At 36.1% G+C, this 15,952-nt stretch overlaps 1 protein-coding gene across 3 annotated transcripts in view; it reads right to left on the reverse strand.

The window, feature by feature from the left end:
* Positions 1-15,952, reverse strand: part of LOC129747746 (coiled-coil domain-containing protein 158) — a 44,065-nt gene that overhangs the window by 21,523 nt on the left and 6,590 nt on the right. For 2 of the 3 annotated variants that reach the window (XM_055742092.1, XM_055742093.1), the window contains exons 2-9: positions 12,919-13,358; positions 4,792-4,907; positions 4,387-4,721; positions 4,151-4,316; positions 3,747-4,087; positions 3,432-3,597; positions 3,283-3,364; positions 2,224-2,341 (exon numbers count right to left, since the gene is read on the reverse strand). In XM_055742092.1, the coding sequence (XP_055598067.1) occupies positions 2,224-2,341; positions 3,283-3,364; positions 3,432-3,597; positions 3,747-4,087; positions 4,151-4,316; positions 4,387-4,721; positions 4,792-4,907; positions 12,919-13,358 (1,764 nt within the window). Of the gene's footprint in view, positions 1-2,223; positions 2,342-3,282; positions 3,365-3,431; positions 3,598-3,746; positions 4,088-4,150; positions 4,317-4,386; positions 4,722-4,791; positions 4,908-12,918; positions 13,359-13,426; positions 13,563-15,952 lie in introns of those variants that run through there. The other variant, XM_055742094.1, reaches the window with a different exon arrangement.

Raw genomic sequence — 15,952 nt, forward strand, 5'->3', positions numbered from 1 at the left:
GTCGCCACGCTCATTTTGGTAGTTTTGCTAGCCGGGCCCAAATAAATTTTCAGGGAGAGAAAGCAAAGAGGGAGAACTCCCATATTAATATAAACGTTAATATAAACTCAAGTAAGAGAGCGTCACCTGCTTTTTGATGTGACGGGGCCCCCCAGGAAATACACCCGTCTGCCGAATATGGGTGACGTGGCGACGAACGTGTTAATGGTGTTAAAATAACTTCATTCCAAAATTTGATTACCTACCTCATTTGAAGGAACCGTAGTTTGAGAAAAAATATTTTGAAATTTATAAAATGAATTGTGTCTGAATAATTTCATTTTCAAATATGGCAATGTTTTTTTTAAATGCAATATGTTCTTCGTGTATAATTTGAAAATAAACAACTAACAGGGTTGCTAGCGATTTTTCGTTTTGAAATTCCAAAGTTTTTCCCGGTTTTTCCCAGGTTTTTTCCCGGTTATAAATGATGATTTCCCCATTTATATTTACTCGTTTTTTAATATTAAATCATGAAGAATAAAAAAAATTCAATGTAAAGGGCCTCAGATTTCTAACAAATGTATCCCAAAACTGGTTAACCGGTTAGAAATTATGACAAAGACTTCGGCGTCTTTTAACAGGTAGTCTTTTCGTACCAAATTGACAGGTTTTCATGATTTTTTAAAACGAATCTAACGAAAATGGCATCCGTTCGTTATTTTGCTCCAAAATTTTAATTCATCGAAACAACTTGAATGGGAATTTGTCTTACAAAACTTAAATCATCAGATTGCAGGAAAATATTTAGTTGTTTTCTGAATGCAGTTATAGTTTTTGTACAAATCCAATAACATGTTTTAGAAAAAATGTGTATCTTTCCAACACAAAACATTGAATAACTCTAGTAGTGCTCTAGTCATTTTAACTAAAAATTCGTGAAAATATAGAAAATCGTGTATAAGACGGGCCTGAACTTTAATCGTTTGAATGTAAAATATTATTTTGCAGCAGGGTAAAGACCTTAGATTTCGACAGGAGCTTTTTTAGGTACAATTTTTACATAAGACAATTATTCGAGCGTAGGAAACTTAAAGCAAAAATTTAACGTAAGAAGAATTAAAAACTAAACACTTACACTAAAAACTAAAACATGCTTCGTTCCACAAGCCAATTCAAACGAAATACGCAATAAAAACAACATTGAAAAATTAATATCTTTTTCTGGTGAAAAAGAGGTGTAACTCTGCTTTAAAACGTCTCACGCTGCCAAATTATTTGTTTTGCATAAATTTGTTTGATGAAATATGTATATCGAACACTGAATCATTTGACGTCGAAAACTTAAACTGGTACAGTCGAACCTGGATAAGCGAGAAACCTCTGTAAATGAGAGAAAACTCCAAATCCCATGCTTTTTAAAGCACGAAACCTCTTCAAGTGAGAGTGTAAAACCTCTAAAAGCTGGAGTCGTTTTTCCGAATAGACCAAGGAAATTAGAGAAAAAAAACAGTTTCGCAATGAAGGTTTGGTACCAAATAGGCTATTGGGTTACCAAAGAGCAAATATCTACAGTTCTATATTGAAACTAACTCGAGAAAACTTCGAACTGATGCATCAACTGGTTTCTTATAAATCAGTGGGTTTTTAACAAATACAGTCCTTTGGACTCTCACTTATCGACGTTCGACTGTAATTAGTTTTGTGTTTAGTTTTGTCGATAACAGTTTTACTATTAAATTTATAACATTTGAATTATGCTTGTAAGTGTAGCACACTTGCGGATAGCGAAAAAATTAGTTAAAAAAGCGATTCAAACTTCATTTGTTTACTAACGAACGAAAATTAGCGTTTATGGGATAAACTTATATAGTGACTGTCAGAAACTACTCTTAAATATAGATATTTTTTAAAAATATTTTCGAAATTCTGTGAAGAAATTCAAACATGACAATTTTCCCGGTGAGTCGCCGAAATTTCCGGTAATTTCCCGGTTTCCCGGTGACGCGATGAAATTCCAAAGTTTTTCCCGGTATTCCCGGTTCGCTAGCAACCCTGAACTAATCCGTTTTGGAACTAGGTACTACACTACAATTCTGTACGCAAAGCACTCAAAACTAAATAATGATCTAAATGTGACAGTAAATCACTAACTAAACCCAAAAAAAGACCGTCAACTGACGGATGTGGAAAAATAGACTAAAAATAATCGAAACGAACAGCATAAATTAAAGAAATATGTACTTATGTCTCAGTGTGGTGTCCTCTAATTTGTGGGTTAAGCTTTTGCATTCTGCAGTTAGTTTTTCCATGAGCTGTTTCTGATCTTGAACCATGCCCTCGAGCTCTGACACGGTGGAAGCTGTTCGGCAAAAAGGGGGAGAAAAAAAGAAGAAAAATTGTGTATTGTTCCGGCGAGTTGTTTGTACTTATGTTGGAAAAGAGCGGGGTGCGGATGGACAAAAAAATTTAAATTTTTCTTTCGAAACAAACAGTTTGAGGCAAGATAACATAATTGTAGATGCATTATCTTATTGTGTTGTTGGGTTTTAGAATAAGAATGTCTCATTTTCTACCTTAACAGTTGATGGAAGGGGTCTAACACAAATTTTATTGTCGCATTGTCAGTCAGGTGTATTTTTGCCATAAGGCGAAACGACAACCGGAAGGTCAAAAAACTTTTATTAATTCAATTAGCTGTATGGCAGCATCGTTGAGTAGACGATATTTGTTGACCCGAAAAAAATCAATGTATCTAAGGCACTAGGCTTCTTGGGTGGAAGTTGAGTAGGTAATAATGGCTGGAAAAAAGCTCATGGATAAACTATTGAGAACGCCAGAGATTATCGGTTTGCTCATTGTTTCGTTTCCAACATGCGAGTATTATAGCTTACTAAAAAAAAATAAACGTAAAAAGCTTGTTGCTTCACTATTTTAAAGAATAGATTTAAGACGTACATTAGTGATGGATGTGTGTTGTGTAGCTTTTATTAATTAATGGAAATTTACGGTGGATGCAACAACATTTAAACATGACGCTTGATGCTATCAACATAAGGGGGTAACATAAAAATAAGTAGCTTTTATCACGATATAGCTCTAGAATGTGTTACATCAACAATGGAAACATCAGATAGAGAGGTCTTGCACGACGCTTATCTCTGTCTAAATCCATGCACATTCAGTGGGCTCCAATAGCTTACCCATGGAACTAAGCTTCTAGTATGGCACATATGTATAATTTAAAAAAAAAACTGAGAATGATCTGGGACGGAAACTTATAAACATTCATGTTCAACCTACCGTGTTTAGCTTCCATGTCGGCGATTATCTTGGCGAGCTCCTTGGAAGGACGAGTCTCCTTGTTTAGGTCTCCCAACGTTAGCTGCAATGATCAAAATAAAGCAATTCTAAAGTGCGGAATAGTTTTCAGAAACATATCTTTTATTCACCTCTTTCTCCAGGGAAGCAATATCGTCGCTTAGTTTAAGGTTTTCGCGCTTCGAGTGGAGCAAATCGGCGTCCGCTCGATCGAGACGTTGACGCAGGGAAGTGCATTCGGCTGTCAGGCGCGATACTTCGACTTTTGTTTGACGTTCGGCACGTTCCAGTTGAAGCCTGTAATATTTGCAATAAGAGTCTATTTGATCTTACTAAAATTACGCTGATTCTCACAAAACATTCACTCCTATTTGAATTAAATGTGTTCCCTTATTTATAATAATTCCGTAGAAGAAAATGAAATACATAGATGAAAAATAACTCACCTCAACGAAGTTATTTCCTGTTCCAGCGATTGTTTCTCTGCACTAGCTTGGTTGAGATCGGACATAAATATGGCCGTTTTGTTCTTCAGTTCAAGCTTCAACTCGTCGAGCTGGGAGTTCTTCTGGTTGATTTCCCGCTTGTAATCCGACTCGATCCGTCTCATACGTTCAACCTCCAGCTGCAGTTTAGTAGACTGCTCCCACTGGCTGCTCAAATCTCCACCCAGCTGATCCACCTGGAAGGTGTAACGCCTCTCTGCGTTGGAACGTTCCTCGGCAATACGCTTGGCCATCTCGTGCTGCACCTCTCTAACGCGCTCATGTTGTCGCTCTAATTCGTCCTTTTATCAAATTACGAAAAAAAATAAGTGAAAAACTAAAAATTTAAAGCATTCTAAACTCACTTTCAACCGTCGAATTTCTATTTCCCCCTGATTACGCTCGAAGGCAACCTGCTCAATCATATCACGACTTCGTTGTGATTTGTTGAAGCTAGATGCCTCGGAATCTTTCAGCTGGTCGATGGTCAGCTGGAGCTTACGGACACTTTCTTCCAAGCTTTGCTTGTCTCTAGAAAAGTAAAAAAATATTGTTACAATTGGCTCTGTCTGTGCATCATTAAGTTAAATATCAAGTTTACCTTTGCAAATTTTCCACCTGCTTCCGGTAGACATCGGTACAGTTAGCATCGCTAGAACCGTGCACCAGTTTGCGTTTATTTTCTTCATTTTCGTTGAACAACTTCTTAAGATCGATCTGGGACTGTGCAAGTTGAGCTTCCAGTTCGCTTATCCTTGACTCGAAGACGATATTCGGCCCGGAAAGTTTTCCTTTATCGCGCAGTCGATCGAGATCCAGATCCTCGCTCTCGGATGAATCCACCTGGTATAAAGCTTTCGAACGTGCACGATCTGTAAGGGCTTCGTTTTCGGAAACAACATCTTTCACTTTTTTCAGCAACGTCGAAAGTTCTTCCTAAAATTGTACAGATTTAGCCTTAGAACCTTACGTCTGTAATTTTGTTTTTAGTAATTCTATCCATTACCCTGCAATACTGAGACTCTTTCTCTAACTGCTCGATGTAAGTTTCTTGCTTCTCAATGAATCCTAACAGTTCAGGAGGTGGCTGAGCGATTTCGAGGTTTTGAGAAACACTGCAAACTGGGGAAAGAAAAGACACACATGTTTGAAGACAAAGCATCAATAAAACTGACAATTTTCACTCATAATGGTATTAAGAAATAATCACTTTAAGCTGAGTTTGTCTTTTCTGTTGAAAATGATATTTTGCACCTCCAATATAATCATCCAAATACAGAAATTAGAGAACAAAAAGTATGACAATATGTTTTTCCTATTAGATTAGACGAAAATTCGTGTTATTGTTTATTTAGATTTTTTTTTAAATGTTACTCCTGTACAAATCATGTATTTGACCTTAACCAGATACTAACGGCTTCCATGGAATTTGAGGAAAAAAAATTATAGAACAGTAGAAATTCAACCCTTAATTTAAAAAACAGCATGCATCGGTGTTTTGGTTCACATCGCCCAAATATTGATGGATTGATTTATTGCATTTTTCGACGAGGGTGGTGTTTTAATTTTTGGTTCAAGTCAACCAGTTTTCTGAATGAATCTGTTGCGAGAGCGAACGACAAACAAAGAAGTAAATCTTTCGGTTTTATAACAATCTTTTTTGCTTTTCCAACGTTGTTTAATCCCTTTGAGAAAGAGAAATACACCCAAAATAATAAAGAAATTAATTTTACGGGATTTTTCACGTAAACTAAGTTTTTGATGCATCCCATCGATTCTACGTGTGTCCTGTAGCAACCACATTACTTCCCCGTAGCTAATACATATCAACCCGTAACTGATACACGAAATTCACGTAAATTCTAAGTGGGTGTCTTGAATTCCGTTTTGATAAATTCTTCCGTGCGTGTGATCATTTTTCTTATAAGAATCAAAGGCAGCCGTCTGAATTTGTTTACGTTTTAATATTTTCGTAGCCCCGAAAAATTCTCGATAAGCGCCACAGCAAACCGGTGCGCCACAATGGTGGTGGAATCAAAAAATACCAGCTTATTTAAGTTTTGTTTAAGTTTCTCATATAAACGTTTTGAATCGTTTCTTTAGTGAAGGTGAATATTTATAAAAAAAAACGAACGGCGGATGCACTTTATGCACTTTGTTACAACTAGGTTATGCAACTACCAAAAAGCGAGATTATTGGTGTCTGCAAGACCCAGCTGGCATGGCCGGAGCCAACGAATCTGCTGGGGAAAATCTTAAAATGCAACTATCGGTAAGTCAAAATTACAGCAGAGGAAGGCAAAGTTATGTCAATCGAAGTTTTTTTCTGCTTTTACAGAGACTGCAACAACGGTACCAAGTTCACTGTTACAACAGCAGCAGGAAAAACAACAGATGTTTCCAGAAAGGCAACTTGGAAAATGCGCAACTTTCACCCCCGCTTGAACAAAGGCTCGAGCCAGAAATTGGTGGTCACGAATAAATAGGAAATGTTGTTCCGGATTGGTGGCTAGGAGCAGGAGTTACTCAAACAGTAAGTTTTCATATTTTTAAGTAGATTGGTTACTAAAGCAGTGACTATTGTACGTTTAGTAGATTGTGTAATAAACAATGAAAAATAAATTGTGGGTTGACTTTTTATTTATAGGAAAAAAAGGCCATACAATTAATAATTCAAATATCATAAAAATTAAAAGAAACGATATAGCTGACTAGAATGGAACCTCGATTGTATAAAAATTTCTCGTAACTTTCAGCGCCAAACCATGTTGCAAGCATTAAAAATTCACGTAAATTAGATGTGAGTACAAATTCCAATAGGGGCGCGTTTACTTAACTATTTCGTAGCATTTACGTGAAAATCAATTGGATAAAAATTATGTAGTTTTTCACGTAGCCACGACGTGCAGATTATTTTGGGTGTAAGCCCTAGTTAGGGTAGGTGTAATATCAGGTTACTAATGATTTGATTTGAAATTCGTTTATTTGAAAAGGTTGCTGTGCGCTATTCCGATTAAGCACCCTTAAGGTTACTAATGAGCATAAGCTTTTTGGGATACTATCTAGACTTGTTTTTATAGGTTTTAGAATAATGTACATTTAGTGAATCGAAGCAAGCCATAGTTGTGACAGGACGTAAAAAATTTTGCTCTCTGGAAAATTGTTTCAAATTTGTGCAAAACTTGAAAAATCTATCAAACACCAGGCGGAAAAGTTTGTGTAACAAAGGTCTTCCAATTAGTGAAATGAGGATAATCCTGATTGCTGGGAGAGGGTGTTGCTGAATGATCTATTAACACTGTGTACCGTCGAGCGATAACCGGACCCTACGTTGTGTTTAATTTTTGTTTCTTTCCGGATCCACTCAGTTTCAAAAAACTAACGGCTTACGCAAAGGACTTGGACTTTATTCGACCGACATTTAACAAATTATGTTCCATTTCAACGGACTAGATTTATTGCCAAAGACTTCTCGGAACAGACTGACAAAACGGAAACTGCTAGACTAGCTAGTTCCTATCCGCCGACCCGAGTTGACAGACAGTGCGCGCTTGTGTTGGTGCAAGCGATATTCGCAACTGTCAGTTGATGGGGTTCGGCTACCTAGCTCTACCTAGAGATTACACCACAGGAGCGGTTTTTTAGCAGTGGGCGCAACACACTGGGATACGAAAATGTAGCAAACAATGGTGAGGTTGTCCAGGGTACGAGAAAAAGCTCCGCAGACTAGCGCTGGAATTATTTCGCGACCTTCAAAGGACTGGTACCAAATAAAAACACACAGGGTTTCCGGAAGATAGGAAATTGAGGAGAAAGGATCATATTCGTAGATTTGGGCGGACTGGAGACTGCAAGATATAAGAACCAGGAAAGCGATTCCAGAGCGGAATGGTCATGCAATGCAACATCGTTCACAACATCAGGTTTCCCGTAAATTGGTGAGCTCTTTCCATGTTATTTATCTGTGTATTCGTGCACATTTCACAATTATTAACATATCAATCCTACCTGCCAAGTAGGATTTCCTATAAATATCCTTCCCTCTACCTATCTGAAACAGCACCTTGTTTGTAGGGTCGCATGAGTTCGCTTGCACCTGAAAAGTGCATTTCGCTGTTCAGATTATCCCTATATGATTACATTGACTTGTCACGGTGTGCATCATGGTACCACACTGATTCTCAATAACAACACTTGAAATGAGTATTGAACCCAGGTACTGATTTTGGCATCTAGTGTTGGGCTTGATTGTTAGTTGTACCTCGTGTATCAGCCAATTCAAGATGTGTGTAGTCACCCAATGCTATGCTATGCTATGCTATGCAATGCTATGTATGTCACTTACATTTAGTGTCTTTAAACTGTAACTGTTATATGCTATATGCACAAATATATATTATATCTTTTTTCGATTTTTTTTAAGATCAGGACCACAAAAAAAGTAAAAAAGTAGTGTAAAATCGTACTTTTCAATCGATGAACCGTCAAACTGATTAAGTTACAGTAGATGAATTTTTAAAAGTGGATTGGAAAGTTGATGTGATTTGACACATTTAGGTATCTTTGGATTCTCAAAATACGAAACACCAAATTTTTGAGAAATTTTCGAAATTAGTTGTTTTTTAACTTTTTGTTAATTTGCAATTTCTTTGATTTTTTTCAAATTCAAATTCAACTTTGCACTGGATTTTAAGTACATCTACGCAAGATTTTTGTAATAAATTTATATTCATTAGAACGGCCATTTCATACCGGTTCTAGAGGTGTAATTAAATTAGCGCTGCGATGTGGTCCCAGAAGATTTTTTTTAAATTTGGATGCACCTGAATAAAGATACAAGCCGCCAAACTTTCAATAGTAGCCTATTGAAACTTAACAGCGGATTAGGGTTAATTATCTTTGCTTCGATGCTATAGTAACGAGTAAATATAGACTATTCCAGAAATTATAAGCACACCTAATATTAACTATCATATTTAATCAATTTTTTTCGAATTCTACTGGCTGCGTCCATTTGTTTACACATTTCTGTACGTGATAATATCAAAAAATAGTTAGTTTGTGATTTCATTTAAAAATGCGTGGTCTTACTCTGGAGAAGAAAAAAAGTATCGTGCACAAGTGGTGTACTGTTAGTAGAATCTCATTGAGAAAATTGGCCAAAGAATACTTAGGATGTGAGCATCGGAGCGGTACGGACAGCTTTTAAAATTATGGTGAACATTGTACATTTGAAGATGAACTGAGGAGTGGTCGGAAATCTGGTCCTGTAAGTCATGCTATCGACAAAAACGTCAGGGAAAAAGGTCTGTCTGTAGGACAGAAACCATTGGCTTCCGTTCGGGATGTGGCGAGTCGTGACCTCGACGTCTAACATGATGCGTACTAAAGAGCGACTTTGACTCAAGACGTACCGGAAGCAGAAAAAACTAAAAGGAACTTAAATCAAGCCGCTTCTGTCAAACCAAGTACCCGGAAACTGTATGATTCAATATTTTGCAAAAGTTCTGGGTGCATTATCATTGATGGTGGAACGTATGTGAAGTTGGACTGTAAAACATTTCCTGGGCCACAATACTTCACTGTACGCCGAGGATATCCCCGAAACGGAGAAGGCCACTTTGAATCAAATTTGGTCCCGTCATATTTTGGCCCGATTTGGCATGATGTAATTACGCTGAAGACCCACTAGGGCTCCTAAACGTCTGTTTTGTACCAAAAAACATGAATCCACCAAATTGCCCCGAGGCCCGGTCAATCGAGACTTTTTGGGCTTTGACCAAAGCAAAGCTACGAAAATACATAAAACCAGCTGATGACATCGGAAAATTAAAAAAAGGATTGGCCAAAAGTGGTGAAAATGGAGAGTAATGAAACTGTGCAGAAGCTTATGAGTCATGTTCGAGGAAAAATGCAAAGTCTGGCTTATGATTACAGATTTTCATCAAATAAGAGTACAGTGTTGTTTATTATTTTGAAAGTGTACTTATAATTTCTGGACTAGTCTTTATATAGAAACCTTGTTTAATCGACCGCATCAAGAAAAGACTTTTTGCTCCCACATGTTTTTTCGATTCCTTTTGGGAGTTTTGTGTCACCAATCATCAGTGTAAATTTTGAGATGATTTGGTTGATTCCTGAGTTAGCGCAACGCGTTTCAATATTGTATGGAAATTTGTATGGAAGAAAAACATTTTTACACATTAAATAATCCAGAAAATTCAAACAAACTTTAAATGAAGTTGGTCTTTAATTTTTGGATTTGACTATTCTTAAGTTTCATTTTTTGCTAACATGACAAACAGCTAAACATTTCACGAAATAAGTTATAACCATTTCAAAATAAAAATCAGAATCCATAAAAAAGTAATTAAAAATGGCAGACTTTTTAATAATTTCATGAAATGTTTTTGCAAAAGTTTTTTGAAATCAATAAGTTTAATAGCTATGCAAAGCTATTTTTTAAGATTTTTTATTCTCTTCCTACGGTTTCATAGCTTTCAAATAAGCAGTCAAAAACGTTAAAAATAAAAAAAAAATTGAAAACAAATTTAACATTGAACATCGAATATCTTTTCTAGAGTACAAGTTAGGTTTGTGCTTTGTTGACATGAAATGTACTGCAAGAATCAAGGAATATTTTTCATCCAAAGTTATATTTTTTTAAACTTACAGAACACCTCTGGCGAGTTTTGAATGAAAAAAATTTTTCCCATACAAATTTCCATACAAAATTAAAACTCGTTGCGCTAATTCAGGACTGGATGGATCTCTTTCAAAATTTTTATTTCTATTTCTGGCAGCAAAACCAATCGAAAAAAGTTATGGGAGGTGTAAAAATTTAAGAATTTGAAATTTCCATTCAAAGCTTGCAGCGGTTTATTGTCCATATTGTATTTTTTTCGACAAAAGTATTTCCAAGCAACTTTTAAGTTTGAGCGGAACACAGCGCTCAACTTTATTAAATAATGAAAAAAATAATGCATAATAGATTACCCGATTTTTTACTCCATGGGGCATTTTAGGATGACAAATTAGGAAGAGTATTAAAATGTTGAGTGGATGAAAGTGGAGCGCTGATGTGGTCTAGTGGATAGGCTCGCGCGAGTCTGGTAACCCAGGCGTACGAGTTTTTTGTTATACTGATGAAATAATAACGCAGCCAGTAATACAGTGTAGGAGGGTGTTTGAGTGCTAAGCAGTATATGAAAAAAATAATGAAGAAATATCCCTTTTTTCATTAAAATTATTCACATGTTTCCTTCAAGATTCTGTTTAGTCTAATTTTCCTGGTCAAAAACAGAATTTTCAGATCTCCTAAAATTTGTGAACTCTTAATGTACATTTCAAGTGATTACGAACTATAATAGCAAAAATTAAACTTGAGTCATTTTAAATTCATTTCCAATATAAATTATTCATCTAAGTTATATTGTAGGTTGTGAATCTTAATTTGGAAAGTTAACTGAATTTGAAGTTCAGTCTGAGTATAAAATGTAACATGAAAAAACATCTATATTCGGAATTTAAATCTATTTATTTTTTTTGAGTACTTTGAAGGAGGAAAATACGAAATGACTTTTATGAAATTTTAGTTCGAATTTTGAATTTTGTTATCTGCATTTGAACCTTTTTTACTCCTACATCTTAGTTAATCGGAATGTAGTTCGTTGTTTTTGAAGGGTTGCAAAATCATAGACTAAATTTCTATTCATAAGCTTAATGTAAGTTTTGACCCCTGATTCACTAAGAAAGTTAGTTTAATTTGTATTTTGTGAAGTAATACCTCTTATTTTGTGTTCAAGGACCCTCAGAACTGCATTAAAAAAAAATGCATCACTTTCTTCTGTGGATAACTTTCAAATGCATGGATCGAAATTGGAGGTTTTTAAGTGAAACTATAACCAGTAATGTAATTTTTAAATTATTTAAGTGCAAAATTTTGTGGCACCTTTTAAGTGGTTTTTGAGATAGCGTTCAATGTAGACGGACGTCGACCAAAATTCTTTGACGCGATCGTGCATAATCCAGTAAAGTCCCGTTGAGAGACCCCATGACAGCTGAAATCAACTATTTGACCAAATTTCATGTTTAATTGTTCAAGGAGAATTTAGATTGTTTTCATAAGAAATGTGAGGTGCCTAATCAAGCGCAATTCGAACCTTTCGATTGGGGAAAATGTATAGAATGTCATTTTTTATTTATTTTGATGGCCAGGAAATAGAGAAACCTATTACAACTTGGCGTACAAATCTTGAAAATCATCACAAAATAATTGGGCTTGTGATATAGCTCAGTTGGCTAGGCTGTTGTCTCATGAGCAGATGTCCGCGAGTTTGAGCCCAAGAGTAAACATCGAACACAGTTGTACCGGATAAGTTTTTCAATAACGATCCGCCAACTGTAACGTTGATAAAGTCGCGAATGCCATAATGATGGTAAAACAACTATAATCGAAACTAAAAAAACACAAAATAGCTTTTTTTCAGTACAGTCCTTGGAAAAAAATAAGATAAAGAAGTTCACATAAGGAATTTAATTCTGATTTTATATCGGTTTATTGCACCTCTACCATCACTTGAAGTACTTATATTTTTTGTATTCAATTAAACATCATAAACATCATAAAATCATCTTAGAACTTACGTTATCGAAAAATCAATTCAATCAAATTTGTAGCGCAACAGCTTTACTCAAAAATTTTGAGAAATGAAAAAAGGTTGATTTGGCTTTTACACAACTTAAAATTATAATGTTTGGTTAATATTTGGGAGAATACTTTCAGTACGTGATTTTGAATAGGTTTAAATGCTTTTTTACTTATTTAAAACTAGCAGTAGTATTGTTTTCTTTAAAGGTGAGCTTTTATACATTTTAAACGTTCTATCATGCTGGGAAGAAACTTATCAAATGATTTAACAAAGAGAATTTGTGTGATCTTGTATAATCTTATGAAAATAGAATTGTTTCCAGAGAAAACACAAACTATCTATTCAACATTTGAGTGAAAAGTAAAACTAAATCCACCAAGTTAGAGAATTGAATCCAAAAATTAGAAAAAATATTTTTCTAGCAAATGAAGTTTTACAAAAAAAAAATATTCAAAAATTGAAACGAGAACAATCTAACATACCTGAAGGTGCCGGATGCAAACTGGCCATCGAAACAGCTGGCTTCAAACCAGGCGACCCTAAGCCGAGATCTTTATTCAGCATACTGTAGCGACGTCCTCCAGCTGCCGTCGTTAGTGCCATATCATTGCCGCCATGTGACGTCGTTCCCAACGTTGTGCCACCAACGCCGCCATACCGCGAGACGGTTCCATGGTTGAAATATTTGGACACCTCCGTGAGCGACGGGCGCTCGATGACGGACTGACTGTCTGATGCCTCTGATTTGCCATCATCTCCGGACCGCCGGTAATAGATCGATGTGGCCAACTTTGTCGGTTCGTAGGCTTCCGTCAGGAGAAACTTTAGGCGATTTACGGCCTCGCGGTAGGCATAATCCGTGAAATCGAACGTTTTCTTTTTATACAGCGGGGTATCGATTTTCTCCGATGCAGAAAGTTTCCTGAAGAATTGATGAGAAAAGCTGGCTTAATTCATTGTTTAAATTAAAGCGTCCGAATGTGACAATACGTTAACTCCAATCGGGATGTGTTCTCTGAACTCATTTTCACAGCTTAATTATTTTCCTTCTTAAAACAACTTTAGTTAAACTTCATACGAAAACTGTTAAAACTCAAAACTAATCCTACAGACTTAGCTGCATGTTCGCAACTGTTTGTCCAGCGTAAACAAGAATCGTCATACTTCAGTTACCCTTAACGACAACGCATGTGTGTGGGGGTGAAACGTGTGCGCCTGGCACGTTTGCATGCTTTCGTTCTACGGCTCGGAACCCCTCAACGAAAGGATAGTTTTTTTTTGCTGCCTCTAGTAAGGACTCACTCCTGTTTTCCTTTAGTATTTATTTGTGATCAACAAATGGAAAAGGGGTGTCTGAGAACTAGGACAAATCGAAACCCTATTAGATGTTGGTCGAAAATTTTCTAAATGTAATGATTTGAGGACATGTGAATGAATTAACATTGCAATAGGCTGAGATGGATGTTTTTATTCTGAGGAAATAATAGTAAATGGGTTTTCGAAGTTGTCTTATAATTGTTGATTCAAGAATTAAGTAAGTCTCGTTATTTACACTAATTCTTCTACTTTTCACAAATTAAACAGACACGTGTTTTGACAGTACATAATCACTCTATGGGCATTTGGCAGTTGCATGTATGCTTGTATTTGTTTGGGTACATACTAACTTAAAGAAAATGTATATGAGCGTAAATTTGATTTTTATGATCTGGTTAGTCGTCATGAAAGGTGATGATGTATTATTATGACATGTGTACTGGATTCATTTTAGTGCACTTGTTGATGCCGGCGAATCATAGATGTTATTTTACATACGTACTGACAGGGGTTCCTTTTTTTTCGTTTTGTTTCAATATCATTTTAACAATTTAGTTGGTGAATAAAAATAAAAAAAAATGCATAATAATTTTCTTCTGAACCAAAATATTTGCAGTAACATAGGATGACAAATTTTAGAGCTGATTTTGAAACTAATTTGAAAACGCTGAATTGAAATATGCTCAAACTACTTTGCTTTCTTTTATTCACGAGGTGAATTTGAAAAAATCGTGATTTTTTTTAAATGTGTTTATTAACAGCAAGAAAAATAAAAAAATATAACTTCATTAAACTTAAAGCTTTAGATGCATAAGCGTATGATATGGGAGCATTATTAAAGAAGTCAGTGAAGTTGAAAAGTGAAGAGACCCATGAAACATTTGAAAGGAAGTGAAAGTATCAGGTGAAAATTTGAATTCAGCAAATACAGACGAATTCGATGGTTAGCCGACGTACGATGTAAGTAGTCCCGTAGTGGCTATACTATCTGTTTTGCCGAAATTAAAAAAAAAAATTATATATCCAGTCTTGGAAAATTAAATTTCATCGTGTCAACATGGATTTTTTTAAGAGAAAAACGGTGGTAACAAACCTTTGCGAGTTCACTACCAGTGTACTGGATTGGATGGTGAAAGGATTTCAAGTAGACTGCGTTTATACGGACATGTCGAAAGCTTTCGACGTAGCAGGAATAAAGGAAATTCTGGAGGCATCATCGAATGTTGGTATAGCAGGAAATATCCTTCATTGGATAAAATCCTATTTAGAGGGTAGGCTTCAATATGTTTCCGTAAATTCGGCTATATCTGCATCCTATAAAGCGTCCTCTGGAGTGCCTCAAGTTAGTCACTTGGGTTCACTTCTCTTTATTTTGTTCATCAGAGGTGCAAAGAGATCCCTTCATGTAGCATGCAGCGCACGACTTTAAGCCGATTCTTACAGCCCGACGTCAGCCACGAAAGAATCATCTTGCAAAGTTGCAAACTGATTCTTTCTCCCTTACATACAGAACGTCGAACGTGTCTGAAAGTAAAAGTCAACCGCGCGATAAAATCCTTTGACTGTAAGTTCCGAAAATTTCAAACGATTCTCCGAAGTTAAGATCACTTGCAAACTTGTAAGCCTGAAGATAAAATCCCTTAAGCCGAACAGAAAGAATCATTTCCGAAGATAGCTACAGTCTGCAAGTTGCTTGCTTGCAGCGCCGTGATGCGATGTACGTTTGCAAGCTTGCAAGTTGCAGAACGCTAGAATCCTCCTTGGGAGGATCAACGACGACTGAAAGAATGGTTGACATTTTGGTATCACTTTCTTCCTGCGCGTGCTCGGCTCAGATTGGTGGAACGAACCAAACCACACAAGAACGAGCCCACAAACGTTTGGATTGGGTAACAAGCAAATTTGCAAACAAACATCGTCGTTGGGGGAACATACATATTGATCCTCCCAAGGAGTTTGACCAACTCAACATTTCTACGCTCACGATTGACAGCTAACACCAGCAATGTGGTCTCAAGAAGACGAAGACTTTACGCTCCTGAGAATCGCCGAACAAACTACAGTCGCAACGAGCCAGCCCTTAGGTTAATGAGGGAAATAAACAGTGTTAACAGTGTCTTTGATTTCAATTTAAGTTTATTTATAATCAGAAATCTTTACATTTTATTATTAAGAAGACAACTGTATGTAAGATCATTT

This window comes from Uranotaenia lowii, chromosome 2, assembly GCF_029784155.1.
Source record: "Uranotaenia lowii strain MFRU-FL chromosome 2, ASM2978415v1, whole genome shotgun sequence".
Taxonomy (NCBI): Eukaryota; Metazoa; Arthropoda; class Insecta; order Diptera; family Culicidae; genus Uranotaenia; species Uranotaenia lowii.